Source organism: Vidua macroura, chromosome 1 (genome assembly GCF_024509145.1).
Source record: "Vidua macroura isolate BioBank_ID:100142 chromosome 1, ASM2450914v1, whole genome shotgun sequence".
In the NCBI taxonomy this organism is placed as follows: Eukaryota; Metazoa; Chordata; class Aves; order Passeriformes; family Viduidae; genus Vidua; species Vidua macroura.
Genome location: NC_071571.1, coordinates 119,907,190 through 119,935,097, shown reverse-complemented (window position 1 = coordinate 119,935,097; position 27,908 = coordinate 119,907,190). Strand labels below are relative to the sequence as shown.

The window sequence follows — 27,908 nt, the reverse complement described above, 5'->3', positions numbered from 1 at the left end:
TAACAGATTAAAAGATTTATTTTCTCACTTTTCTATTGTCAGGAATGATTTTTCCTGACAAAAAACAAACCTCCCTTCTCCCCTGCCTCAAAATGCTATTAATTGGAAAGATAAAGAACTCAAAGACAAAATTGATTGACAAGACTGTGTTGACAAGCAGGTATTTAGAAACCACCCTTTCTTCTATCTCCTTAAAGCTGTAAAATACTTTTGAGTTTAGTATTGATATTTTAAGTGCTGAATCTCTCTAATTACTGTTGAGGAAAATAAGTGCAATGGAAGGACTGAAGCATATTTTGGTCTTAATGTCTTCAGTAATATCCAGGTGCAGATTTCAATATGTAAGCAAAGCAACATTATGCAACATTTTCATCAAAATTTACATGGTGCCTGATCAAAGACGTTAATTTCAGCTCATTTTGAAGTGTTACCATACCACACTTAGAAGGATGATTTCAAAACAAAAAACTACAGCACAGTTTTCAGATTACCTTTTGAAATAATGTTTCTGATAATTATGAATTACTGTAGTCATTTAAGTACACATTCTGAGAGCTTTAAATTCCATGCCTCTCTGTAAAGCAACCTTTGCATATATCAGAGTCTCAAAAGCTATTACAGACATTTTTAAGAGGAAAAAAGACAAGTCACACCACATAAAAAAGACATGTCAGAAAGCATGTCCTGTTTTGTGACACTCGACTCACAGCTTATCCATCATGCTGCCAAGCTACAGTGGGAAAAGTGTTTTACATATTTAATTCAGGAAAACAGGGTAAGAAGCTTCTTTCTCTTGGTTTCTCATTTACAGACAGAGACAAACTTCTCAGCAGTTATGTGCAGAGCTCAGGCCAGTATGAGACCTTTATATTTCCAGTCACACCACTGTCGAAGCCTAGAGGAAGAAGCCAAACACATCAACGCAGTGCCTGAAGTCAGGCAGTATGAACACCTCTACCTGCTCTAAGGATAAACACAAGCTTGGATCCTTAATACAAGCTTCTATACTTTTAATTTGGCCACAAAATCTTTAAAAAGCATTTAAACTTTACTCACTACTCTCAAAACATACTATTAATTTTGACATATGTTGCTCAAGTGTCATAAAAGTAAAACTAATTACTTTTGTATATAAACTGTTATCCAGTAAATATTTAATGATTTACTGGAAGGGTAGATGAACAACCTGCATCATAGCTATCTTCCAGCTCACTACTCCCATCTTGTATTAAAGAGCACTTGGAAAAAAGCAAGCCTTATAAAACATCACTGCTGAGTGCTCTTTATATAACCATTTACCAGCATTGTTACTTTGGGAAATATAAATATTCCACTTAGCTTTGTATATTTATAGAAACACATTTCCATTTTTCATATCGCAAATAGAGATTTCTAAACCTAAGAAATCATTTTTAAAAAGAAAAAAAAAACTAAAAACCTGTTCCTAGGACATGTTTAAATAAAAACCTTCACAACAGACTTTAGCATATTTGTATTGCAGATGATTCTGACAGCTTGTTTTCCTCCTTCTCCCTTTACAACTGCATTGTCTTCACTTATAGTTGACATATCCTGTGTTTCCCATTTTCTTTGGATTGTACTCTTTGAATGATTCTACAGAAATCAAAATAATAACTCAATTATTCCTAGAGTGCATCTCTTTGAAACAAGTCTTATTTGTCAAAGACTACCAGTGTTACAAAACAAAGAATAATATGGCTGAATAGAGCCCTTACGAGAGCAAGAAAACATCAATCTTGAAAAGACAACCCATAATTTTCACAAACATACTTATCAGATTTCCTTCTGCATCTTTGAGAGGAGCACCACCACCACCTCTTCCCCAGGGATTGTAATTCTTCATTTCTGCTTCTAACTTCTCCTTCTCCTCTCGCTCTTGTCTGCGTCGCTCTTCTCTTTCTCTTATCTAAAAGCAAACCAGCCAAAGTTAGTTCCACAATAATATCACATTAAGTGGAAGTTGAATAAAAAGTTAACAGAGCAAACTGAATGCTCTCATTATCTATTTCCCTCATCTACAGCAAGAAAATCCAAAGAGTTCACTGTCTACACTGCAGACAGTGCATTGCATTGTGTTGTGCTTGGCCAGTTGTGCATAATCAGAGAAACATCCTACACATTATAATACTTCCAAGTTCCAGAAATGTCCACATGTGACATTTGCAATAGATCAAAAGTTCCATATCTTTGGATCTTTGACAGAGATGTTTATACTGGCTGAAAATTAAAAAGGCAAAATTCTACAGTATTACCACACTTGCTTCTCTCAATCTGGTATATTTTGTTTAACCAAAACTTAGACTGGGTATGACTCTAAATAGTAAATGCCTAACAGACTGTTACACAATTCTATAATCATTCATAAAATAGTTTTCTGTAGTAATTCACTATGATCTATGTATGTAACTCGGGAATGTTCATATGCTTTGTTCTTCTTTTTCTTTAAATCATTTATGTAATTAAGTCTCCTAATTTATAGAATTTATAAAGTGAACAGCTGTTAAAAAGTTCATTTTTTACTCAAAGCTTTTAAAACACTAACCATTTATGTATTTGAAATATATTAATGTATTTTTCTTAAGTTTTTTTCTCATGTGCATTAGAAAAACATTTCATTAGATAAATATAATTAGATAAAACACTATGAGGGTGGTGAGACATCGGAACAGGTTGCCCAGAGAAGTTGTGGATGCCCCGTCCCCTGAAGTGTTCAAGGTCAGGCTGGATGAGGCATCACACAGCCTGGTCTAGTGGAATGTGTCCATGGCAGTGGGATTGGAACTAGATGATTTTCAAGCTCCCTTCCAACCTAGGCCACTCTATGTTTCTGTAATTTCCCTTTATCAAGTAATCACAATTCCATAAGAGATATAATGAGTCAACAAAGACCCATCTAGCTCCTTCAACTGTTTACAAAAATCATCAGTCAGGTTTATCTGTAGCAAAAAGAAGACTATCCTAATTGCTTTCAAACAACAACTACAAAAGATTGTATCATGCTATGTATATTAGACTTTTATGTCATATTGTGCAGCCTCTCATATAGCAAGGTAATACTTACAACTATAGTGAGAAAACGCCTTCAGAAAACCACATGTACAGTATCTGACACTATTCCTAAATGGTTATTATATTCTTTATTTGACCTTGCTTGGCAGCCTTTCCTTTATTCCTTATGCACAAACATAATTAGAACTAATTTTTATAGGTATTATTTACCTCTACCAAGGAAATATATAAAAAATAAGATAAGAAAATATTAAGTGCCCCTGAACTGGGTTCTAGGAAAATTTCTGCAAAAGTAATATGTTTCATAATGGTCAAATACATTTTATAACTATAAGCTCCCACAAGGTGCAGCAGGAAAAAGCCACTAAAGTGAGTATAGGACTCAAATGTCTACTGGAACAGGAGACACAAAAAATTGCCTAGTCTATCAAAAGAGAAGCGAAAAAGAAGTAAGACACCACCTACAAACAAACTGGAAATAAACATGAGGCAAACCTTTGAATTAGTGTCCAAATGATCATGAAGAAATTACAGAAATTAGACTGTTCCTAATAATTCTAGCAATAATGGAATATCAGAGCAATACAAGCCATTCCTTTTAAGATGCAGGTTCTTATGTTTATGAAAATAATTATATAAAGCTACATGCCTGGAACTAATCTGTTTGCTGTGACATTCTTAACATTCTCTCCACCTCTGACATAAAATTTGAAGAGCTTAGTGTCCACCTGAATGTGGACAGTGAAAATGAACTAAAGCAGGGTCAGAGGAAGGAAGTGATGGAAGAAAGGAGAGTTAAAAAGCTTTTTATTTGTAAGCTACATAAAACTGCCTGAAAGAGTACTATAGTTAAAACCATTATATGTCAAAAAATAAAAGAATGAAGAGTTAGAAGGTTTAGCACTCAGTACCTGCTGCTGTAATTCTTGCTGATAAGATAATGTTGCCTCTTTGGAAGGCTTTGTTTTTTCTTCAGAATACACTCCTATGCTTCTTTGTCTGTCTCCTGAATTCCTCTGTCCAATGTTACTTCTAAATTGAAAAATCACACATATAAAAGGAAAACATCACAGGGTCCAGAGTGAGGTAAAAAATTTTTAAAAATCCCTTCCTGAAGTATTTAAGAGCTGTTGTTTCCCATAGCCTGGCAGTTTATAATCCCAAACATTTTCTTAGGTCCATATGAATAGCAGTTCACTGAATTATTTTTTATTGTCTAGATAGAAATCCTCGATTAGAAGTTTGAAGAGTTGTCTTTAACACATTTTATTTGAAAGGCATATCTGTTCTCAGCAAAATATTACCAACACAAAAAAAAAGTATCAATACAGAGAAATACACACAAAGAATATGACTATAGCTAATACTTACATGGGCTGCTCTGCTGGAGCTTGGCCTAATGGAGGATCCAGACTCAGTGTGGGTTGCATTCCCATCATTCCTGTACCATCTGCACAGTAAAAAAACAAAACAAAACAAAACATATTTTAAATTTTGAATGCTCAGATATAAATATTTGTCATTATCTAAAAGAACAGAGTTCACTACTCAAACTCTGTGAGTATAGAACAAACAGAACTCTCAGCTTCTATAACAAACTCAGCTAACTCATGATGCCCTCTAAAGCAAGAAATACAATGCCAAGGTATAAATCTATTTCTTAAATTCAACTAAATCCCTTTAGATTTTACAAATTACCTCATTAACATATTCTACATCAAATAACAAAATTAAATTACTCGCTTAACGGTGACACATCCCCATTCTTTCCTAATGTCTTTCATATCAACTAGTCAAAGAGTTATTTTTCTAAGTTTTTTTTCTCCTTTATTTTACCTTTTCTATGAAGATAGCACAAAAAAAATTAAGTATTTCTGTTTTTTTCTCTAAAGAAAAAAAAATAAAAAAGACAAAAACAAACACCACATAATCTAGTCCCTCCCTACACACATCACAATAGTTTCAATCATGAAATCATCATGAAGCAAAGGACAGGCAAAAAAGGAGTTCTTAAAATAGAAAGAAAAGCAGACCACTTCATACATTATTTTAATATATTTAATGTATTAATAAATATCTTTAAAATATTGATAATTATATCTGTAACAACACGTAAACATGTAATTAAGTGATTTTAGGAAATAATGTTTTAATTAGCAACATAATAAAGAGAATTATCTGGGAAGAGTAACAGCAAAGAATCTGAGGCTAGAGCTTGTTCAAGTGATGAACAAGATTTCTGGAAGTCACAGCCCTTTTGGTTGCTGGAGAAAATTACTTCATTCAAAAACAGTACTGAAAAAAAGCCCTTTTCATTCAATACACATCTTAAAAATGGGTTTAATTTGCTGTTACAAGTTCTACATTATTCATCATTTAACTAGATTAAAAGCAGTCATATAAATGACTCTTAACAACCAAGCCACCTAATATCATCAACTTACAGTATGCAAGAGCAGGATCCAAGGGATTCCTAGCCCCATAAAAGTAATAAGCATCATCATAAGGTGTTTTATAGTTGTCTGTCAAAACTGGTGGTGGAGGTGGTGGCAACGGTGCAAGCCTTAAAGAAAAAAGGGACACAATTCCTTGGTTTGTTGTACAACTGAAAAGATATCATCAAAAGAAGAGGGGGGAGGAGAGAAGGAGAGGGAGGGAAATAAAATGAAGCAGGGATGGGGATAGAAAGAGAATTGATTATGGAAAAATTCTAGACTTAGTTCAGCTGAAGACCTCATTAGTGGCATGCAGGAACAAGATGCAATAAGTCTCAGTAGGGAATTAACCTTCCCTGAGGGAGTAGTGCATGAGCCCAGACTATTCCAGAGATCTAAAGAACATAAAGCAAGCACACCTTCTTTAAGTGGCTCAGTTAATGGTACTTCCTGGCTATGTCAGTAAAGAAAACAAGGCAAGATCTGGTCAAAGGGTGATCAGCACAGCACAGCTTCAGCCACATGCCTGAAGCTCCTTCTCTCCCTGAACAGTTTAGTCACAATCACAGCACCTAGTGGAAGCTGTCCTTGCCTACAGTGTATTTCTGAGCTCAGCCCTAGGAGACTGCTTAATTAATAGAGGCCAAACTGGTGCCATGCCAGCCTTCTGAAAACATGGACTCTGCAGGGCAAGTGCCCAAGCATTCTCACAACATGACTCTATATTACAGACATGGACATAATTTCTACAGCTCAACCCTTATCCTACACAACATCCACTGTGAGAGAGCTGCCTTCAGAGATAATCCAGCCTCCATGGATACTTTCAAATAAACTACGAGGAAATTGTCAAAATATTATTTCTACCTTCATCAGTTCCTTGGAGGAGGATCAACAGTACTACCAAGCTCTACCTCAGCAGTAATAACATGCTAAACAACAATCTTATTTAACATGTAAAATGAACATGATGGTGAAGCACCTGGGAGCTACCATTTCCCCAAGACTGCTGACTAGACCCCTCTGAAAGTCTTTATCACTCTGAGAGTCTTCATTCACTGGAGAGGCTGAACGGGCTGGCATTGGAGTTTGGAAAGCCACTCTGGGCCTTTCAGGAGGTACCTTCTCTTCAAAAGCTCTTGCTGTGAAGCCAAACTGCTTCAATCTATTTGGCTGAAGGAAAAAAAAAATAAAAGAAGTAAGAGAGAGGGAAAAAAACAAAACAAAACAGTTACCTTATTACTAGGAAATATTCTGAACCTCCATTTACATTGGGTTGAACACTTCACTGGATCCCAACTTTCAAATTTCAAATGTTCAAATTTCTAGTAACTGCATTTTTTCCTCCCAATGATCTACTAGGAATCCAGTATTACTAGGAAATCCAGGAAATTTGTCAGAGATTTACAAAAAGCAATCTTATCATTAGTTTCAGGAAGTATATAAATCTGGTTAATGCCCAGAAAAAAGAACATTTCCAGAGGTGTCTGTAGAACAGTTTATCTACAGCTGCCAATTTTCCACAGTGACATTATTCTCATATTATGCATAGAAAAGTTTCTGAAATCCCTCCCCTCCACAAGATTCAAATAAGTCGTAATCAGTAAAAACTAAAATCAAATACACACTGAGACTTCTTCCAATAAACATTTCCTTGCAATACCATTATTTTATTCTTTAAATTCCTTTTATCTTATTAATTTTTTCAACCACAAAAATTACAAGTTTTTGGGGGGAGTTCTTTTTAAAACAGAAGAGCAAATGTTTATTGATAACTGTCAGCCTCAGAAGAAAGTCAAAAGCAACATGCAAATAATGTGAAGGCATGCAAGTCAGTTTCAGAACTATCCCACGACACCAAGAAAGCCCTTACAGCAACTGCTCTGCATAACTATTCTAATGTTTGTTTAAATAAGGCAATGTAATAGAAGAATGGAAAAATATCATACTCTGTATAAGTCAAAGAGATTTTGTTCTGAATTTATTGGTCCTAATATTGAAGTTCTTCAACTAACATGCATTCAGAGAAAGTAATACTCGAAACCAGCTACATATTAAATATCTACCAGAAAACTATATACCCTACAATATGGAAATATTTCAACAAAGTATTAAATCTTTACCTCCTCATCATTTAGCTGCAAGACAGTATATATAAGGCAGTTAGTACTCACCAATCAAGGACTACAGCGTTTAGATAAAAATTCTCAAAATCTACTAGACATGCATATTTGCTTGTAGCATTTAACTTCAAATTTCTAGATATGAACACAGAATAAGGTAACAGATACTAGCTAAAGCAATTGAATTTTATAAATTTGTCTTTTCAAATCCAGTGTCTTGAGCTGCAGAACATTCAAAACAGCCCTTCTCACTAACAAATTTAATCTGAAACCATTCCCAAAAATCCCCAGATTTCAGCTCTACAGCTGATTTCATATGTGACTTCAGTACTCAGTTCATCCTGGGGATTGTTTCAGTTTAAACAAGCAGCATATACAACAGTCTACATTTATAGATTCTTAATCAGGCATTGCTATTTAACCAACCTGTAATTAATCAAGAAATGCACCTAATTAGAATCGCTCCCTGAGAGGCAATTTAAAGCTAACAGTGACTGATGTTTAATGAATGTAGCAATTCAACTTAATTGAAGGCTTTCAGATAAATTAGTGCTTTTAAAAACACTGTGCACGTCACCTACTTCCTCTAGATAGAATTTTGTTCCTACAACAGGCACTTTGCAGACTCTGACTGAGATGTGTATGGTATATTGAGTGCTGCAGCACAGCATGCTTCTGCACAGTCAGCTTTGATTACACAGAACTGTTTACACTGACCTTGCAGCCTGCTGAGCCGGAAGAGCCAGCATCCTCTGCTCAGCCTCCTCCCCTGCCTGCCTCCCGCTGTACCCTCTATTCCTCTCCCTTTCACCATGTGAATCCCTGATCAGCCAGCTGACCCTTCTATACCAAATAAAGCAGAAAAAAGATTCAGATTTTTGCCAGATAACCGAGCTGAATGAGTTTGAAGCAGGGACCAAACAGGAATGACAGACACTTCATGCAAGGAAGGCAGGAACATGCAACCAGATAGGTGTTTTTCCTCCCCATTTAGGAGTAAGAATTTTGATTCCACTTCATTGCTTGTCTGTGTGCATTCTCAGTCTCCTGTCTCCCAAGTTTCACGGAAAGAAAGAAATGGTACCACAGAATATTCAGAGTTGGAAGGGACCCACAAGGTTCTGACTAATAGCATCTTACAGCTAGCTATTCATCCACTTTCATTTTCTAGCAAAGAGGACTTCTTTACCCTCTACTGAACCCTCAAGAAATGACACAACTTTCAATCTGTGTCAAAGCATTCCCCCAAAACAGCACTGGTGATGATTTAAACCAGTAACCAGTTAACTTAATAACCAGTCTATTCTTGCTTGAAAGTTACCACCCTACATCCTAAACAGCACATCTCCACCATAACCAACCTGCAATGGCTTTGGGCACATAGCAAGTACATGGAAATCACACAAATTCTGTCAGTCTCTGAAAGACTATCAGTCTCCTAATAATGTTACTAGTGCTGACAACCTACTCCTGGATGCACGCTAATCAAAATTCTTAATGTAATCATCACCTTACTAAGGAAGTGGAGACAGTAGTAACTCTGCATTAAGTCTTACACACAACACAATACCAAACAACTTGCATTTTACAAAATCCTATAAAAATGCCTGTAATCCTAAACACTATACTGGATCACTTAAAAAAAATACAAATTTTAAATTAAAAACTGTTATAATGAGAACAACTCATCTGTAAAACAACCTTTTTGTTCTTTTTTAATTGAGAGAAAGCTTTCTGCAGCATACTTTGCATTCCCAAAGAAAGGTTACTACTGTGTGCATTGAAGAGGCTATCACTGGACACTAAGTAATTCTTTCCATGGTAGCCACTGTTGATACAAATTTCTATTTGGACACAGCAAAATAAAATGCTCAATAATTTCCACGAAAATATTTTCCTCTGATGTTGAAAGTATGTTTAATGACTCACAGCCTGTGCTGTTTTTGGCTAGGGAAGAGTTGGTTTTCTCCACAGTGTCTGGTGTGGGGCTGTGTTTTTATTTGTGCTGAACACAGGGTTGATAATATAGAGATGTTTTTGTTATTGCTGAGCAGGGCTTACACAGCGACAAGGCCTTTTCTGCTTTTTCTGCTATCATGCTGGTGAGGGGCCTGGGTGTGGCTGGCGGGCTGGGAGGAGACACAGCTGAAAAAGGCATCCTCAACTGACCAGGACATTCCAGACCATAGGACATTATACTCAGTGCAAAAAGTGGGGGGAAGAAGGAGGAAAGGGAGGATGTTTGGAAGGATGTTGTTTGTCTTCCCAAGATGTGTGATGGCTGAACACCTGCCTGTCCATGGGTAGCTCTGAATTAATTCCTTGTTTTGTTTTGCTGGTGTGTGCAGCTTTTGCTTTCCATCTTAAACTGTCTTCATTTCAACCCTTGAGTTTTCCAGCTTTTACCCTTCCTATTCTTTCCTTCCCTGATCCCACTGGTGGGGAAGTGAGCAAGCAGCTGCTCATGAGGCTTGGCTGCTGGCTAGGGTTAAACCGTGACACAGCCTCATCATCCTGGGCTTCCATTTTGTTGTACACTGATGCCCTATTAAATAGCCCAACATTTATCATTTTATAGAAACTCCACAGAGTTTTGTGACTGAGCAACCACAGTGTGCATGTGAGAAAACAAAGAACAGGCTATATAGATGAAAGAAAATCCAAATTTCTTACCTTCTTTTCTGGGTCTCGAGCTCCAGAGGCAGCAACTGAGAGCTCAAGTTCCTTCTCACTGTTTTGTTTTTGTAAAAAAAAGAATCTAATCAGAAAGCAATAACAACTATATTAATTCTTTCAAAGAACAAATTCACAACTCTAGTTAAAAGAACTCTGAAAGCACAGGATAACAGAAGACAATAATTCTGCTTGAATTCTTCTAGAATCAGGGAAAGAAATTATATAATATTTGTAAATACAGAGAACTCTGAAGAAGTATCTGGCTATCACCCATTTCACCTAGTAAAAATCCAACTACCATAAAAGGAGAAACCACCACAACTCTTTTTTACTACAACTTTTCAGAACATTCCTAAAAAATTTGTCTTTATTCACATTTAAGAAGTTAATATTAAAGACATTGAAATGAATGATTTAAAAGTGCAGCAATAAATACGGTTTTGAAATTTCTGGGCTGAGGCTTGTTCTGCATATACAATTTTTATCACAATGAGACTGTCAAATAGTAACCAATTTTTAATTCCTTAATCTTTCTCTAATATTGCTGTGTGTTTTTATGTATCCAGATATAATTCAGTAGATAGTGACTAATAGGTAAAGAAGAAATGAATATTTTATTCTGCATAAGCCAGATGATCAAATGCTTTAAAAATGAAAGGTCACTTTCCAAAATTGGAGGGCAAAACCAAATTCATTTTCAACTTTGCCAACTACTTAGGAAATCCTGTACCAGCAAAAAAAGATAACTTTAGTTAAAGCTTCTTTACCCATAAGAAACTAAAAAATCAGTTGTAAAAATGAAAAAGTATCTGGGTTTTCTTCATTCCACTGAAAGCTTGTGAATATGTTCATTAAAAACTAAAGCTCTCATGACAATTAGTTTCATTAAATGCAGTATTACTCAGCTGCCTGGAATCCCTTAGTTATGAAATTGCTTCTTACCACACTGAATTAATGGAATGCCTTTAAATTTCAGCCATTATCTTTTAAGAAGATAGTAACTTTCCATTACCGTCTCTTATTCCGCTGTTGCTCAGCCATCTGTTCCATTAGTTCTTGCCTGTATTTCTCCTTTCTCCTTTGAAGAAGTTCTCGGTCCTGACCACCTAATGGAAATGACCACACATTTGTGTAAATGTTCCTCAAAGTACACAAAAGGCACTGGACAAAAACATTGCCTTTCAGTCAATTTAGAAACTGAAACACAGCAGACTATACAAGCACTGTATCTCTACTGACTAAAACAAAAAAGGTATCTAGTTTTAATAGACAATTTTTTTTGGAGTATGATGATCAAAACTACTAACATTTTCATTATTATTTTCATTATTATTTCCTAGTCTTCCTGGTTTTGTATAGTCAAGAAACTATAAATTTCAAAGCTATTTGGTACAACAGTGACTAAAAAAAGTAACTTTTTTTTTTTTTTTTTTAATCTAATGTTCACCTAAGGAAGATACACTACAGCATTCCAAAATTAAGAGGCACTGCTCTGCATAAAACTGAACATTAAAACTGAAGGGAGTCAAACCCATGGGGAGGAAAGTAAATTGCTCCACTTCTAGGACGGCTCCCATGACTACTAAGAACTAGCAAAGTACCGACAGATGTGTGTATGTAAAAGGAAACAGTGATAACAGCTCAAATAGATTTTAAGGAACACAAAAAACTTTTTGTGGTGGTTCCCCCACAATAAGTGCAGAGGTCCTCTATTATTTTTAAAAACAAACCCCAGAAAACATCAGCAGCACCTTCTGTATTTTATGCCTATTAGACACAAAGACTCTTAACATACTCTGTACACAAACTGACTGGACTTCTGGTGAAGCAGACCTGAATAATAAAGAGAAGGAAGCTGGAAAGAAACTAAAACAAAAGCCAAATAAGCAACAGCAACAAAACCCAATGCATGACTGACTGATTTATTTTTATTTAACTGTTGTGCTGGGACTACAAAGTGACCAGAACGTGCAAGATAACCTCATGGCTTGTGACTTTGGGGGAGTCTGAAATAACTTCCCATTTTCAAAAAATTCCAGTTTTAATTTACTTAATCTTTACACAACATAGCTTACAATACTCTTCTAACCAGGACTGCTAGGAGTACAAATTTACACCTCTGTGTCCTCAAGTTACTTCAAACGAGATGACTGGGCAGACCAGAGTGACCCCTATGACGCCACTGGTTTAATGCTGCCTCTAAACAATGACAAAACTCAAATGATAAAATTAACAGAAATTATTCTGACAACTGTTAATCTATTTTGCCATAATTCAAAGCTAGCTTGCCTTCAAAAGCTCCCATCCAAAGAACTACTGGAGTTCTTTTATTCCTGCCTTATAGTTTCCTGAATTCAGCTAAGAATGCTATGTCTTCACCAGTATTTCTCTCTATTACACTCCATACTAGTGTTTCCTGTTAAATCTTCTGGCTAGAGGAGAGATAACCAGAATCATTTGTCACAGTACCATTTTTCAAATTTCTGCAATTAAAATTCACTGTAAAACAGTGTCTTTACCAATACAGAGGTTAAGATTTCTCCCATACTTCATTTTGTAAAAATAATTTAATCACTTATCTAGGCCTTAAAATGTTAATGAAATCTAAGAAGGAGCTTGGGCTCTTCAAAATTAATTAGTAAGTCAAAAATTAATTAGTAAGTTACATAAAGGGTGAAAAGGAATATGTTTTGCTTTAGTTTCTCTTTGTAAATAACTATTATTTACCAGTCTTGGAGACAACTAGAAAAAGGAAAAACAAATGCTCATTTTTCTAGTTTTTAACTATTCACATGGAGAAATAACCTATGCAAAGAAAGTCTAATTCAGTGTTATTAGCAAGGTTTTTATACATACCAAGAACAAGGCCTGTTGCATACCACCTTTCACCTGCAGACTTGGCCTTTTCACTAGCTGAAGAACTAATCTGTATCTGATTTCTGGCAAAGACAAAAAAGAAAATGGAGTGATCAAACTCAAGAATTTCTTACACAGTCTGTGGGAACCACAACAGACTCACTTGCATCACTATGTGACACATTTGTGACAGTTTTCCTACAATCCAAAGAAATATCCCAAGCAAAAGAAGAAACTGCCTGGCAAAAAGGCTTTCTCACAATTCCCATTTGCCTGTGGTTTCTGAAGCCATCAGAAAAACTGACTCAGTTGAGCACTTCACCCATGCTTGACAGACTGAATGGTGCCAGTCAAGAGTTTATGTAAGGACTTTAAAAGTGTTCTGCTTCTGCCTCACCCACTTAGATCATTTCAGGATGTGCAAAACCAAGACAAGAGGAAGAAAAGGAATTTTAAAGCTACTATCAAAACAGGATTCCACAGTATTTGACTCAATAAAAGGCATCACTTGGAGAATAGGTGCTCTTTTAATTCAAAAAAAAATTGGCATGCAAGCTTCAGTGGCCAATTTCAGAGGAAACATGTTTTTCTTGTTAAACTATATTCTAGCTGCAGGAAAAAGTATCAGGCATTTCAGACAATGTTTTGGGACTTGAAGTCAACATTTTTGTCTCACCATGATTTTGCAGTGCAATTATCAGAAAAGTACATGGTATACCACACCTAGAATCTCCAGTTCTTGAGAACGGCCGCACACGTGCTCTGTCCTTTAATTCATCTTCATAATCTGCAGGTACATCTCTTACCATTCCATTCAGATAGGGCCTTAAAGAAATAAAAAATACTCAGCTATGCTTGCCTAGAAACAGCCAATCTGAAATGGAAGGTTCAGCAGTTTTGTGCAAATGCCTTTGCTGCCTGAATGCACATTGGACAGCAGAACCAGTTCTGAAAATGTAACAAAATATTCTAGAAATAATTCACTTTGCTAGCACTGTCAGGGCAGCTCTCTGTCTGGAATGTGAATTCCCAAGCCTACTTTCCTGCAGCCCGTATCTAATGAGCCTGGTTAAGTGTTTTGTGAGTGTTTTGGGCTTTTGACACTCACACTGCATTAATTGAAACAGATCTTGCTGCTCTTAATCCCCAGGAGCCAATGAAATCTTCAACAGGTTTTGGCACACAGCTATAGGGTAGGTCTGGTGGAACAGCCATTTCAGATATGAAAAGCTTCTTCAATGACAATCTACACTTCACTACACACGTGATAGACTTTAAAATAGTGAGGTGACTTTTGTTCGTGGCAAAAGACTGGCAACACCGTGAATACAAAAATTCAGGAGTTAAAATTAGAGTCATCTACATAAGAAGTGAAATCATATGATTGAAACTTCAAGTAACTTCAGAGTTGCCAAATATGGTATAGACACAAGAGAGCTGTTCCTGAAAAGATCTGGGGTAGTAGAATTTATAAACTTTTCTTTATTTGCAAAATAACAGCTCTATAATGAAGACTTCAAGTTAACATGACAAAATAGGGCAAAAATAGGTATTCAATGAAAAACAAAGTACCCAGCAAATGCTCTATCAAAGTTACACTTTTTCCAGAGCTGGACACAGCCATGGACTTCCTATTAAGCAAACAAAAAAAAAACCCAAAACCTAGGTAAACATGGGGGAAAAACCTCATTCTTTTACGTAAAAAGAACCACAGCTCTGCCAATCTCTAATTTAAATAGAAGCCAATAATCAAAGGCAAAAGGATGCAAGCAGATTATTAAACATTAATCTGCCATCTTAACAACCCACCAGAACAAAATGAAAGAACATTTTACCCTCTTGGCTTAATATGATCTTTCATGATCAAGTTGATCTTTATGACAACAATCAATCTACTCCTTACAAGGCTGGTCACATAAGACTGAAACACAGCCAGGAAATAGAAAGCCAAGTCTCCAGTATAATGAAAAGATGTAGGAAGGAAGCAAAAAAAAAAAAAAACCTTGGAATTTAAGAGGCAAACTTTTTTTGTAGCCGGCTTAGCACGGCAGGCCATGTTGGCCCAATTCAATCAAGAAGCTGCTGTCTCCTGTTTACAGGACAGACCTGACAGCTAGGGATGGACTAAAGCATTCCACTTCTAAGAACTTAAAACATTTTCCAATTCTTCTCACTTCCCGGTCACCATTTCTGTTTGTTGAAATATGCCACAGACCTTGTGCCTCCATTAAAACAGAAGCTCTTCTAAAAAGTCCTGTTATGAACATCTGCCTCTCCAAACTAATAAACCCCATATAAAAACCTGAGAACTTCAGTAGAGCAAATAAAAATATGCCTCCTTTTGAATTTAGTTTCTATCATGAATCAAGTGTGTTTGGGAAAAGTTGACTTTGCCTGAAATGCAGAAAAAAAAATGCTAACTCTTCAGAAGATGAGCTGTCACTAAGTTCCTCCTTGAAGAGACCGAATTTACTTCACAGGAGGTTAAGTGGCGCTCTTTTTCAAAGGAGAAAAAAATACTAGATTAAAAATCACATTTAATAAAGAAATACTGAAATAAAAATTCATAAGTAGAAAATATACTGAATAAAATACATTAGTAGAAAATATACACCAAAAAACCCAAACAATCTTATGTATAAAATTAAGTCCAGGGAATTTAGGTAATGGTCCAGCAGCTTCTTAAAAGAAGATGCACCAAGTCTGCCTATAGCAAAGATAAGACTGTCTTCTCTATTCTCTTTTAAAAGAAAACTGGAGATAAAGCAGTTTCAGAGGTCTCTCCAAGTATCTCATGGATTGCCTGGTAATATATTAGTCACAGATATTTATAAGCACCATACATGATTTCTGGAATAACTAAAAACTAGTCTAGTAATATTCAACATGATATCTACTGCTGGTTCAAACACCATACTTGTTGATATTTTATTTATATAGTTCTCTATAAATTCTTTGTGAAACAAAGTAAACCCCAAAACATTATTAAATGGTTACTTTCATTTAAATAATAGACTCTGTCCAACTGCATTAGACAGTGGCAAACAGCTACCTAATAAAAAGAGGACACATCCTTCTGAGTATTAACTAACACAGAGAATTAAACAGTGCTGTTAGTTTCAAAAAAATTTGATTGTCTTTGTTAGACACCAAGTTAAGCTTCTAATTATTTTTCTTTCTGAAAAACTATAGGACAAGTCCGCTCTATCCCAAAAGCTCATCTGCTCATTTCCACCAATAATACACTACAGAATGGAACGAATTTTGAATTTTGCAGTCTTTTTTCTGAATCTCAGCAGAAAACAGACAATCTTGTTCCTCTCATCTATTTAACCACTGTTTCCATTTGCTACTCTTTTTCAGAAACATTGTATGAATAAATACACTTTTTTTAGAAGCACACCAGAACACAGTCTGAAAATTAGCAATAATACATTTACTAGAGTCTCCCTCTCCCAAATACTTCCAGACATTTCATTTTTTCCACTGACTTACTTCCTTTATGATTACTTTTTTTAAAGCCTGAGAAAGAATATCAAGAGCTATTTTTGGAGAAAAATTATTCTAACTCTCTTGGCATTTGAAACGAAATATGAGTTCATTGAATTCTGAAATTGCTTTTCTAGTAGAGGAGCCTTTCCCCTCCCCTCAGTTATTAACTTACATACTATCCAGAAAATTATCCCTGTAAACAATGACTCAAAAGACCATTTAACCCATCCACCAGCAACTAACAACAAAACGTAATAGTAATATTCAACACTGTTGAGAGTGGTAAAATTTGCCTTTTTTTTTTCCTAGAAGTGTTAATTCTAGCAAAAAGAAAAAGTGTTTATTTTGCCTTGCAAAGGAAGAACACTGGTGGCTCCTTCATTGAAGCAAGTGCAGGAAAATAATTCTGGCAACAGGCTTAACACAAATAAAAATAACTACAACACTCATGTTCCCAAGACCTGGAAAGGGAACAAATTAACACTTTTAAAATATCATTTGAAAATTTATTTACAATAAACTTTATTGCTTTATTTAGCTGTATGAACAAATTTCAAATTTGGTGCTGTTTCAGAAAACAAGCCATCTGGTTTTGAAAGCAACCAGTTCTTGCAGTGGAATACCTAAAGGTGGCCAGAGTGCCAAACCCTGAATGACTGGGAAGGCTATACTTTTTTCTTCTTTTAAATGAGTAAGCTAGAAGAGAAAGATTAACAATTTATGTCAAAGTAACCCAACTGATGTATCAGTTAACACAGTAAAGACTATTTAATACTGAACAGTACATATCAGTTTTCTCCCTGAATGATTTATATAAGACACCTGCTTTTGTTTGGTTTGGGCTTTCATAAATGTGTAGTTTTTACAGAGATTAGCACCTATTACAACCATCAGGATTTGGTTCAATTACACAGATGTTTAAAGCCTGTAATTTAGCAAGACATGGAGTAAAACAGAGAGTTTTTAAAAAATAGACTTTTACATTTTTTACGCATAGTCACATGTACCAAAAATTGAAGCTCAAACCGATTTTGGAATCTGAACTGAAAACTGACTTGCTGTAACTACTACAGACTAAGAAAACAGAGGTAACATTGGGTTCTCAGTGCAGGGGTTTGCTTTCAAATATGTTTTCTGGCAAACCACACTTCATAAAAACAAATTGTGGACTGCTGCTTCTGGGGTAGTTTCTCTAATATCCTTGGTTTGCAATGATACATAAAATGCCTCTTAATATATGTATAGTCTTAGGGATTGATCCAATTCTTCAATACTTTTTCTATAGATTATTGCAAAGGTCCTTTTTGTAAGTACAAAAGTAAGTACAACAATCCTGCTCTCACACAGGAATCTTCCCTAATATTTAAAGTGAGTAAACCATGGCCATCAACAAGCACTACAGAAATAAAGGAGAAAACAGAATCAAGAATACCTTTCAGCATAAAAACCCCGGGGAGTTTTTCTGTCATAGGTGCTTTCAGATCTAAATCTAGGGTCCATTTCTGCATTTGTCTCAGGATCATAGTCCACTCTGTAGTATCTTCTACCAAAATCACCATCTTCATCAATTCTGTGATGATTCCTAGTAGGAATTACAGATTGGCTAGCAAATCCATGATGTCTTTGATTGGGACCATCCAAATCCTCATCAAATCTTTTATTTAATAGTCGACTTCTCAATTCAACCTCATCATCTAACCGGTGGTACCTGTCTTCCTCCAGCCATCTCTTATTTAGCAGCTCTTCACAACCTTCTGTGGAAGTAAAAGCATCCTTCTTGGGAGGTTCTGCACCTGTGTTACAAGGCTGGACTTCTGTATGTAATTCTGGCTGGAGCCTGGTAACAGCAATAGGTGTTTTATTCCTGTGCATCTCATTCTGTTTAATGGAAACAATATTGAGAGTTGAATATAAAGAAATCACATTGAGTAAAACCTTAGTTTTGTATTTCTTCAAATAAACCCAAAACAAGAAGAAAGGCAAGAGGTGAGCAAAGAAAATACTTCAAGAAGTGCTTAAAAGCTAGGCTCTTACTCGTTTTTCTTGGAGGAAAAAAATGTAGTCTTCCTTTTATCTAATGTCTTTCAGAAGAATGAGTATCAATACTGGACAGATCCTTTATGAACTTCAATCTGACCTTCCATTTTTGAGGTGCAAAGAATCAAAAAACCACTTCAAAATTTACTTCATCAAGAGACTAGGTATCTTCATTCTACCCAGATACAGGCAAGTCTGTAATACTTCTTACCTACGAGTACAACCTTTTAACCTGAGCATTTCTTAATCTATTTCTCTACTCCTCAGGAAATGTCATTATGAGAAAAGATAAGTAGATAAAAAACAACCCTACGACACTCTGGACTAGTGTTCAATACACAGTCCTTACAAAAACAATGGCTTTGCATAAATCCTGTAGTATTTCTCTGTACTAATCTTTGATCTAATCTTTCCAGTATAGAATAAAGACAACAGTAACTCATACTTTACAATATGTAATGAAAAACAAATTAAGGATGTAAATAACACCAAACTGGGAAGAAGGATCAATACACTAGAGGGTATGGCTGCCACTCAGAAGGGTCTTGACAGACTGGAGAAACATGCTGACAAAAGGCTCATAAAAATCAATAAATGCAATGGCAAACCTCTGCATCTGAGACAGAACAGTGCCATGCACCAGGACAGGCTGGGCACTGAGCACCTAGAGAGACGCTCTGCAGAAAAAGGCCTGGGTTAGTCATGGGCAAGGAGCTGAACACTGAGGCAGCAGAGCACGCTTGCAGTGATGACTGCTAACCACACCCTGGGCAGCAGCATCTGCACAGGTCAAGGCAAGTGATCCTTCTCTGCTCAGTATTTATCTAGCATTTAGGTTCTGGCCCAGTCTCTGCCTCCTCTCCCCAGAGATACTGATGAACTGGAGAAAGTGCAGAGTGTGGCTACTGAGATGGTTGAGGTATTTGAGCTATTAAAGGAGAAGCTGACAGAGCTGGGCTTATTAAGCCTGGAAAAAGTTTAAGGAGAGTGTGTACAGGGCGGGAGGAACTAGCAATTGCAGTCCCTGTGTGGTTACAGAGACACCAGTATTCATGGTTTTCAAAGAACCAACAGCCACAGTTGCAGCAAAGAAAAATTACAATGGGATACAGAGGGACAGAAGTTTAGATCAAGCAGTTAAAGCAGTGGAATGGGCTGCCCAGAGGACTGTGGATTCTCCATCCTTTCAAAACTCCACCAAATAAAGTCAGACCAACCTAATGTAAACTGTCAAGATAACACTTCTCAGAGCAGGATTTATCCTATGACTATCTAAACTGTTGGATCAAATTTTGGACATCACATATATAACTCGACTCTCGCTCCAAGTTAAATACCCCTCAGAGATGGCATAACCCAAACAAATCCTGACCAATTTTTTTTTGCTGTTTCTTCTTTTCTGACAGTAAAATCGTTTCTACACTAGCATAATAAAAATACAACTTAAAGGTCCAAGTGGATGACAAAGCAAAATGAAAAACCCTTGAGTCCCTTAAGAGATTTTATTAGGTAAGTCAGCTTAGGAAATATAAGTGCCCAAACATGTAGAAAATTTTTAGAGATTTTTAGACTCAATTGCACAAAAATAAGCTACATTTTTGCCAGTGTTTCCTAGGGATCACTGCTGTGTAGCACTTCAAACCTTGAAGAAGGAAGTAAGAATGAGATATTGAGTTCCAACATCTGAAGGAAGCCTGAATGCTGCCTTATAGAAAGGCAACCTGAAGGAAGCCTGAATGCTGCCTTCACAAATTAAAACAGTTTTCAACTATATGAAACTCCAGTGCACTTGAAGGAAAAGATGTTTCTCATAAGAAAATCTTTCTAGAGATAGACAAGAAACATTCTTCAAGACAGAAATTACAAATACAGGGGGATTTGCACTTGCCAACTGTTGTAAGGAAGACAATAAACTTCCAGCTGTTTTGGATACAAATACAAGGTCTTTTATAGAATGACCTAGCTTTCACACTACTGTACACCTTATAATTTTCATATTAAAAAGAAGTGGAAGGACTGTCACACTACAACACTAAATAACTCACAGACATATGTTATGTAAAAGAGGGAAGAAAAAGAACTAAAAGAGAGAACTTTATTTTCTGATTCTGCAATATATAGCAACCCAAAAGTGACAGTGGATTGGAGGGTGAAATTGCCACCTCTCCAACCACACTGGTCAAACTAACAGTCTATCAATTTTCTCCACCCACAAAGAAGAATGCAAAACAATAATTATTTACATGAACAGTGTGAGAAGATTCAGTAGAAACATGTAAACATCAGAAGGCATAGAAAACTTTTAGAAGAACTTCAAAACTCTCAAAAGAACAGGGCAACAGAAGGACTTTTTAAACTTTTCTTCTAAATCTTATAAAAATGTTCACTAGATGAGAGTCCCAAATTATTACAGTCCATCACTAAACTCAGGCCAAAATATTTTAAAAACGAAATTTACCTATTCTAGACAAAATTTTCAAGTTAAGAAGATTTTACAGATTAATATATTGCTTCCAGATTACTAAAACAAAGAGTCTCACAACAATGCTAATCAGACCTAAAAATCCCACTAGCTATTGCACTAGTATTGGTTTGCACAAATTTCTTCATAGTAGCTTGTATTATGCTATGTTTTAGATTTGTGATGAAAACAGTGTTGACAAGACAAAGATAATTTAATTCCTACTAAATAGCACTAATACAGTGTCAAGGGCTTTTCTGCTTCTTACACTGCTCCACCAGCAAGGAGGCTGCAGGTACATGGGAAGTTGGGAAGGGACACAACCAGGATAGATTATTCCAGCTGACCAAGGATATTCCACTCATGGGGGTCATGCTCAACAAGAAAGAAGGGGAACTTTCTGAGTACGGCATTTGCCTTGACAAGTCACAGTAACATATGGCAGAGCCCAACTTTTCTGAGGATGGCTGAACACCTGCCCAGGGGAAGTGAATGAATTCCTTGATTTGCTTTGCTTGTGTGAGCAGCTTTTAATTTACCTATTAAACTGTCTTTAACTCAACCTACACTATTTCTCACTTTCAATCTTCTGATTCTCTCCCCCTTCCAACAGAGGGGTGTGTGTGTGTGTTCCTAGCTCTTTACTGCCATACAAATCCAAGGCCCCAGAACTGGACTAGGCTATGTCTAGTACACTTTCAGCAGTAATGGCTTCTTGATTTTTATTCACAAATGTACAGCTCCATATTCTGTATGGCTGCTACACTTGCCTGGCCTTCTACATGACAGAGGAAAAAGGCATCCACAAACAAAAGCTAAGGAACACTATGTGGAGTTCAATATTTTGTTCAAATAGATAGCTTTTTTGGATATCACTTTTATCATCAAGAACAATGCAGGATTTGCTTCAGACACACAAAACAATCCTTCTACCAGACAGACAGATGGAAGCAGGAATCAGGAAGTGCACTATGTGAGTTGTAACCAGGACTTGCTTAATGCATTAATAAAAATAACATTATTTGTGGGTTTTGTCTTACTTTGTACGTCTGAGTCAATGATAACACTATAAAATTGTATTACCTCTCTGTTTTTCTTCCCTAATTTCCTTAGCCTTTCATTCCATTCTTCTTTATCCCTGAGATATTGATTGTATTCCTTGTTTCTTTCAAGCCGTAATCTCTCCTAAAATAGGCATTGAAAAGGGCATTTTTAGTAGCTTTTAACTTCATAGAATTGCAGTACTAAATGAATAAATGCAAACTGTGTGTTTGCAAACCCCCCCCCCCCTTCACATTCTTTGTGATGTACAAGAAAGGCTTGAATTACTTTTAGGTTTTAATGCATTTTCTCTTAGCATAGCACTTTCTCTTAATCTGAAATCTGTAAGTATAAATCAGCTTCTTTGGCATGAATTCTAATCCTCAGAGACACAACCGTGTATCAAGGTCCATCTTTAAAACCAAGTAGGTTTCCTCCTGCTAAGCCTATTCCAAAATTTACCAAAGCCTCACTCCAACAACTAGGAATCACCTTCTAATTCTGATTGTATTTACAGCTGATTTTCAAACATACAATTTCTACAGCTGATTTTCAAACATACAATTTCTTTCTTTGTGTTAAAGTTAGTTGTGACTTGCCCCCCTCACAATTAAAACAGGATAACAAATACAAGTGTAGACAAGATGTATCAATTACAATTTGAACTATCAAATTCAAACAAGCAGTTAAACTGACTGCAAACAGTCAAAAGTGCAAAGAATGCAAGACCTATACTTGTTGTCCTAGCTGCTTTTGCAACATGTTAACATTTATAATCAGCTTTCTCAGGTCTAAAAATATACATGAATTGTACATCAACAGCCTGATAATATAATATGAAATACAAAAGTCTCCAGATAAAGCAAACTCTAATTTGTATTATTTCTTGATATTAGTTCCCGTTTAGAGCATGGGGTATCTCTTAATCTACCTCGTTCCAACAATGATATAAAGGAAAAAAGAGAATTATACTACAGTATTATGAATTAGGCTCTTTTCCATTGTGGCATTTTCCTATAAAAAGACAAAAGTATTTATAAAATCTGAGCATCACACATAAATTTACTTTCTCATGAACAAATTTCAAACAAAAATAATTTATATCTCAATCATCACATAAATACCAGATTACTAAAATTTTTGCAGATTAGACTAATCCTCTCCAAAATTGTTTCATTTTTGGGGTTTTTTTCCAAGGGAAAAAAAAGTTTTCTATAGGTTTTCTAACAGTGACAATATAAAGGAAGCAGACAGCCATGAAAGTTGCACTGTCTTTAACACATGGCAAAACACTCAGCAGAAAATTCAATATGCTATGTGACTGCACATTTGACCTAATAAAGCAAACCAAAATGCAAATGTTAACCTCTCGATATTCTGCCCAGAGGCCAACTGATTAACAGGGCACAGTGTGACATCTCCTGGCAGCTTTTAGGTTCTGCAAGAGCAGCAAATAGATGGCTAAAAAAGATACAACACACCTGCCCAGAGCTGATATGATATAAAACCCATCAATGATAAGACATATTTCTATTACAAATACACCTTTCATTTCCATAATTAATCGAAAATACTTTATTTTTCACTGTTTCAGCACACATACTTGCAAGGGTTAATACAAAGTTCATGAGAACCTGAAGCTAACATAAACTCAGTACATGTGCATGCTGCCCCTGAGAAGTCCTTTCCCCCTTCCTGGGTGTTTCATTCTTGCTGCCTCCTTTTAACACTTGTATAACATGGAGTTTAGGGCTTTTTCATAAAAGCAGTTTTCACTTTGAGTTCTCACCTGGCTCTTCCTACAGCCAGAACAAGAGCACAAGAGGGGCAGAAAGTTTAAGCACAAGGGCAAGACCAACCCATGCCACAGCAGAAGTCTTGCACCAGATTGCAGTGACAGCATAGCCCCAAACACAGATCAACAATACAACTTGAGGGCAACAAAGATTAAAAACAAAAACAAAAACCAAACAAAACCTCCAAGAGTGCAAATGTCTGGTCCTCCTCCAGCCACACAGGTTAGGTTATCTTATTGCATTGAACCTCTGCTGTTCTATGACCAATCTTAAGAACCAAACAGTAGTATTTGTCAGAAAAAATACTGATAAATTGTTGCTAAATTACAATGTTTCTGCTGAATCAACTTCATGGATCAATTTAAAAGCAAACATAAGAAAGAAACTGGGACTATAACGCCAGCAGCATGAGGGCAGGCAATCAGATCAATAGTGATTGCTGAACAAAACAAGCACAACCACTAGAGTTTTTGAACAGATCAAGTGCTCTAAAAGTGTGGCTCAGAGGTAGCAAACCTCAAACTAGTATCAGTATACAATTATATCTACATAATAAAAACCAAATATCTAAAACTTAAAAATACAGGTAACCTAGGATTAAAAATTTAAGAAGAAATTGAAGGAAAACACTTTTCTGAGAATTATTACTAATTACCACCTCCAAAAACATTCATTTGTGTAAGAAAAAAAAAAAAAGAAAAAACCCAACAACAACAAAAAACTTCAGTGGAAATATTTTTTCTGTAATAGTTTCAACACCCAGGTACATTTTCAAGTTATACTCAATTTAATTAATTTCCTTCATATATTTACCTTGGCAGATCTTCGCTCATCAATAGGAAGAGATAATCCCTGAGTATATGGATCTACTTCATCAGTAGTCAGATAATTTTTCTACATTAAAAAAAATTTAAAACCATTCAATACACTTTAAAATACCAAATTTTACTCATTAAAGAGGTGTTAGGTATTATATTTTCTCAAGTAATTTCAGCAATTTGATGAAATAAAGACTGAGACAATCTTTACATTCTGAAAATGTAGGATGTTCTTGGAACACATAAATGAAGTGAAGTCAAGGAATGCAGGAAGTAAATGTCTTTATCAAGTTTTAAGCTTGAGTTTGAAAGTGTCATTTCTTCTATGTTAAACTATTTCCAGTATTATGTAAGTTAGTCTCCATATTAAAAAAAAAAACTATTTTTATTCAAAGAAACCCCAGTCAATTCTTCTGTAGCACAAACACAAGTGTCTGTACAAACCTAAAAGGAATCTTCCAAGATACTTTCTTACTCAAGATGAAAAATTGCTTTTTCTAACAGCAGAAAACATATGTCTACCTCTTATTTCAACAGACGGAATTCATGCTAACAGTAGCACACCTCTATCTCAACAGTGTTTCCCACACCAGCAGTGCCCAAATTTTCTAGGATAATGACCCACCACCAAATGTTGTCATTCTTTATGGGCCATCAGCCACTTTCAGAGCAGAGCTTCCCATCAAAACCAGTAGTTGTTGCTCCACATAGATCCCTGGGGCACAGCTTGGGACCTGGGCTGTGCAGCAAATCAAAGTACCTGCTCTTCAAACCAAATACCAGTGCTGGTGCAGGCTGTTAAGAGTCCAGGTCTAGAGGGTTTGTCATACATCACTCCTTTATTAAAAGCATACCCAGCAATTTCCAGTCAATCATATGTTTCATAAATCTTATTAATAAAAAGATCATTTATTTGTATGTCATGGGCTGAATGGTGAAATACAGTATTTCGCAAGCATTGTTTCCTTTGGTTATCTTTGTTGCAATGTGGCCTAAATGCTTAGAGGAATGTCAAGAACTAAGAGCTCTACCTGCTCCAGTACAAACCTACATCATTATAAATGATATTTCAAACTAGATATTAAAAGATTTAAGGAATATAATAATCATGCAAAGATATTCAAGCACCAAGACAACTAGATTCATATGAAAAACCAAGTTACCTCTATTAAAAAAAGTAAATAAATTGTAATTCTCATTATTAAGTAATTCTTTGCATGCATTTTGAAAATGTATCTAGAGATTACCTCTGAATTTACAAACATCTTTTCCAAAATCAGAACCTGGTAAGGAAGCTGCATTTTTCTACACAAGCAAGACTAAGCAAGTTATTCACAAAAAAAATATCACTGTGAGAACTGCTAAAAAGTTTCACCAGTTTTCTTTAGGTGGGAAAAAGAAATTAGAGATCTTAGTTCTTCCTCAGTCCTTACCAGCTTAATATAGCTAACATGTACTACTAAACACACAAATAAAAAGGCCCTGTAAACCTTGAAGTCCAGATGAGAATAAAACATTAGAAGTTGATGTAAAAATTATATTATTTGGGTGCTTTGGTGATAATTATGAAACATTAAGCTGTAAAATTATATTCTGACTTTTAAAATAATCAAAATTATTTTTTGAGTTTTAAATTAATCAAGAAACAAAAATTACATAAGGTTGATTTTGGTTAGAGGTTAAAAAGACAGTTTATTCTGCTGATGCTATTTAAGAAATCTAGTGCATGCTAATACAGACAATTTGTATCATATGCATGTTATTCAAAACCCCAGAAAAAACGAGCAGACTGTGTTTCAACCACATTACCTCCTGGTCCTTTACTGATGTTGCTCAAACTGAACAATTTGGATGGACAGCATTAAATTTTGAAATTATAGATAGACAAACGTATAAAAATATTTAAAACATTAAAATTAGTTAAACAAAGCTTGTAAAAATAACACCAGAAGTGTTATTTTTTTCCTCATAATGCTTGTTTGTATTCTTGCATTCTGGCCAGTAAGTGCTAAATAACTGCCTCTACTGCTTCCCTAAGCACCACTGATGAGTGGAGACAGAAAAGAAAAAAGCTCTGACTCTGGTTGCAATGATATATTTTATATTTATATAAGTTACTATTTTATTCTAGCTTTATTAAATATGTATACCAAGAAAAAAAATCCTGAACTCTTACTATCTACATAACTGATAATCCCTGAAGCAAATGTCTAATAAAATAAAAACTACTGTAGAGCCAGCATTAGACAGCAACAATGGCAACTGCATAGGGAAAAGTAAATCAACAAGTGTTTTAAAAACTTATGAATGGAAAATAATATATGTAAGTAATCATTTTGTACAAAGCAAGCAATGCTGTTAGTCACAACTGATCACCACAGCATGCATAAATGCACAGAGCACAAATAAAAGTAATGATTTTTTGAATTCCAGGAGCATAAAGTTTTCAAACAAAGCAAAAAGCAACTAATTTGAAAGAAAAGAAAATAATATTAAAGGCACCCTACCTTTCTTTTTGCCTGTGAAATTCCCTAAAAATCAGGGAAAAGATACTATTCAAAAGGAGTCTTTGAGTCAAAAATATTTGACTTAACAATAGATACTTCCTTTCTTAAAGCAAATCCATTCACTCATTTTAAGAACTAAAGACACTGGTAAATAGTATTTTCATAAAACAGAAATTATTTGGTTCCTTATTTTTTTCTGATTCATGCAGAGCAGCTACAGAATATTCCCAAAATGATGACATTTCATACATATCATTTCAAATTTAAATTTATTGTGACATTTAGTAAATCATGTTAAGCAAAACATCAAAGGTATTTCTTTCTAAAATTGAAAAGAAGCTGTCAAGTGGAGTCACATTATGTACAGGGATATTCTTACCCCAATTACAGACCATAGAATACATAAGTACTTCAGGAAGTAACAGCTTTTAAATTCTTAACAAAAAAAAAAAAAAAAAAAAAAAAAGAAGCAAAAACAAATAAATAAAATATTCAGAAAGAAGTGTACTAAATAATATGTAGTCATCACACTGCAATGAGATCTGTAGAAGCCTAAAATACATAAACAAAATGTTTTGAAATTACTTTCACTCAAGTCTTCAAAATTAGCCATTGCTCATAATGAATGCCTCCTTA

The 27,908-nt window shown here is 35.4% G+C and overlaps 1 protein-coding gene across 3 annotated transcripts in view; it reads right to left on the bottom strand.

Moving 5' to 3' along the window:
- CSPP1 (centrosome and spindle pole associated protein 1) overlaps positions 1-27,908 on the bottom strand; it is a 61,935-nt gene that overhangs the window by 23,692 nt on the left and 10,335 nt on the right. Inside the window, exons 5-18 of one of the 3 annotated variants that reach the window (XM_054000548.1) lie at positions 27,273-27,296; positions 24,761-24,841; positions 22,194-22,295; positions 18,045-18,490; positions 13,844-13,945; positions 13,121-13,203; positions 11,277-11,370; positions 10,262-10,319; positions 7,589-7,603; positions 6,448-6,638; positions 5,475-5,593; positions 4,402-4,480; positions 3,942-4,062; positions 1,792-1,927 (exon numbers count right to left, since the gene is read on the bottom strand). In XM_054000548.1, the coding sequence (XP_053856523.1) occupies positions 1,792-1,927; positions 3,942-4,062; positions 4,402-4,480; positions 5,475-5,593; positions 6,448-6,638; positions 7,589-7,603; positions 10,262-10,319; positions 11,277-11,370; positions 13,121-13,203; positions 13,844-13,945; positions 18,045-18,490; positions 22,194-22,295; positions 24,761-24,841; positions 27,273-27,296 (1,651 nt within the window). The remainder of the gene's footprint in view (positions 1-1,791; positions 1,928-3,941; positions 4,063-4,401; positions 4,481-5,474; positions 5,594-6,447; positions 6,639-7,588; positions 7,604-10,261; positions 10,320-11,276; positions 11,371-13,120; positions 13,204-13,843; positions 13,946-18,044; positions 18,491-22,193; positions 22,296-24,760; positions 24,842-27,272; positions 27,297-27,908) is intronic. The other 2 variants (XM_054000558.1, XM_054000567.1) reach the window with 2 other exon arrangements.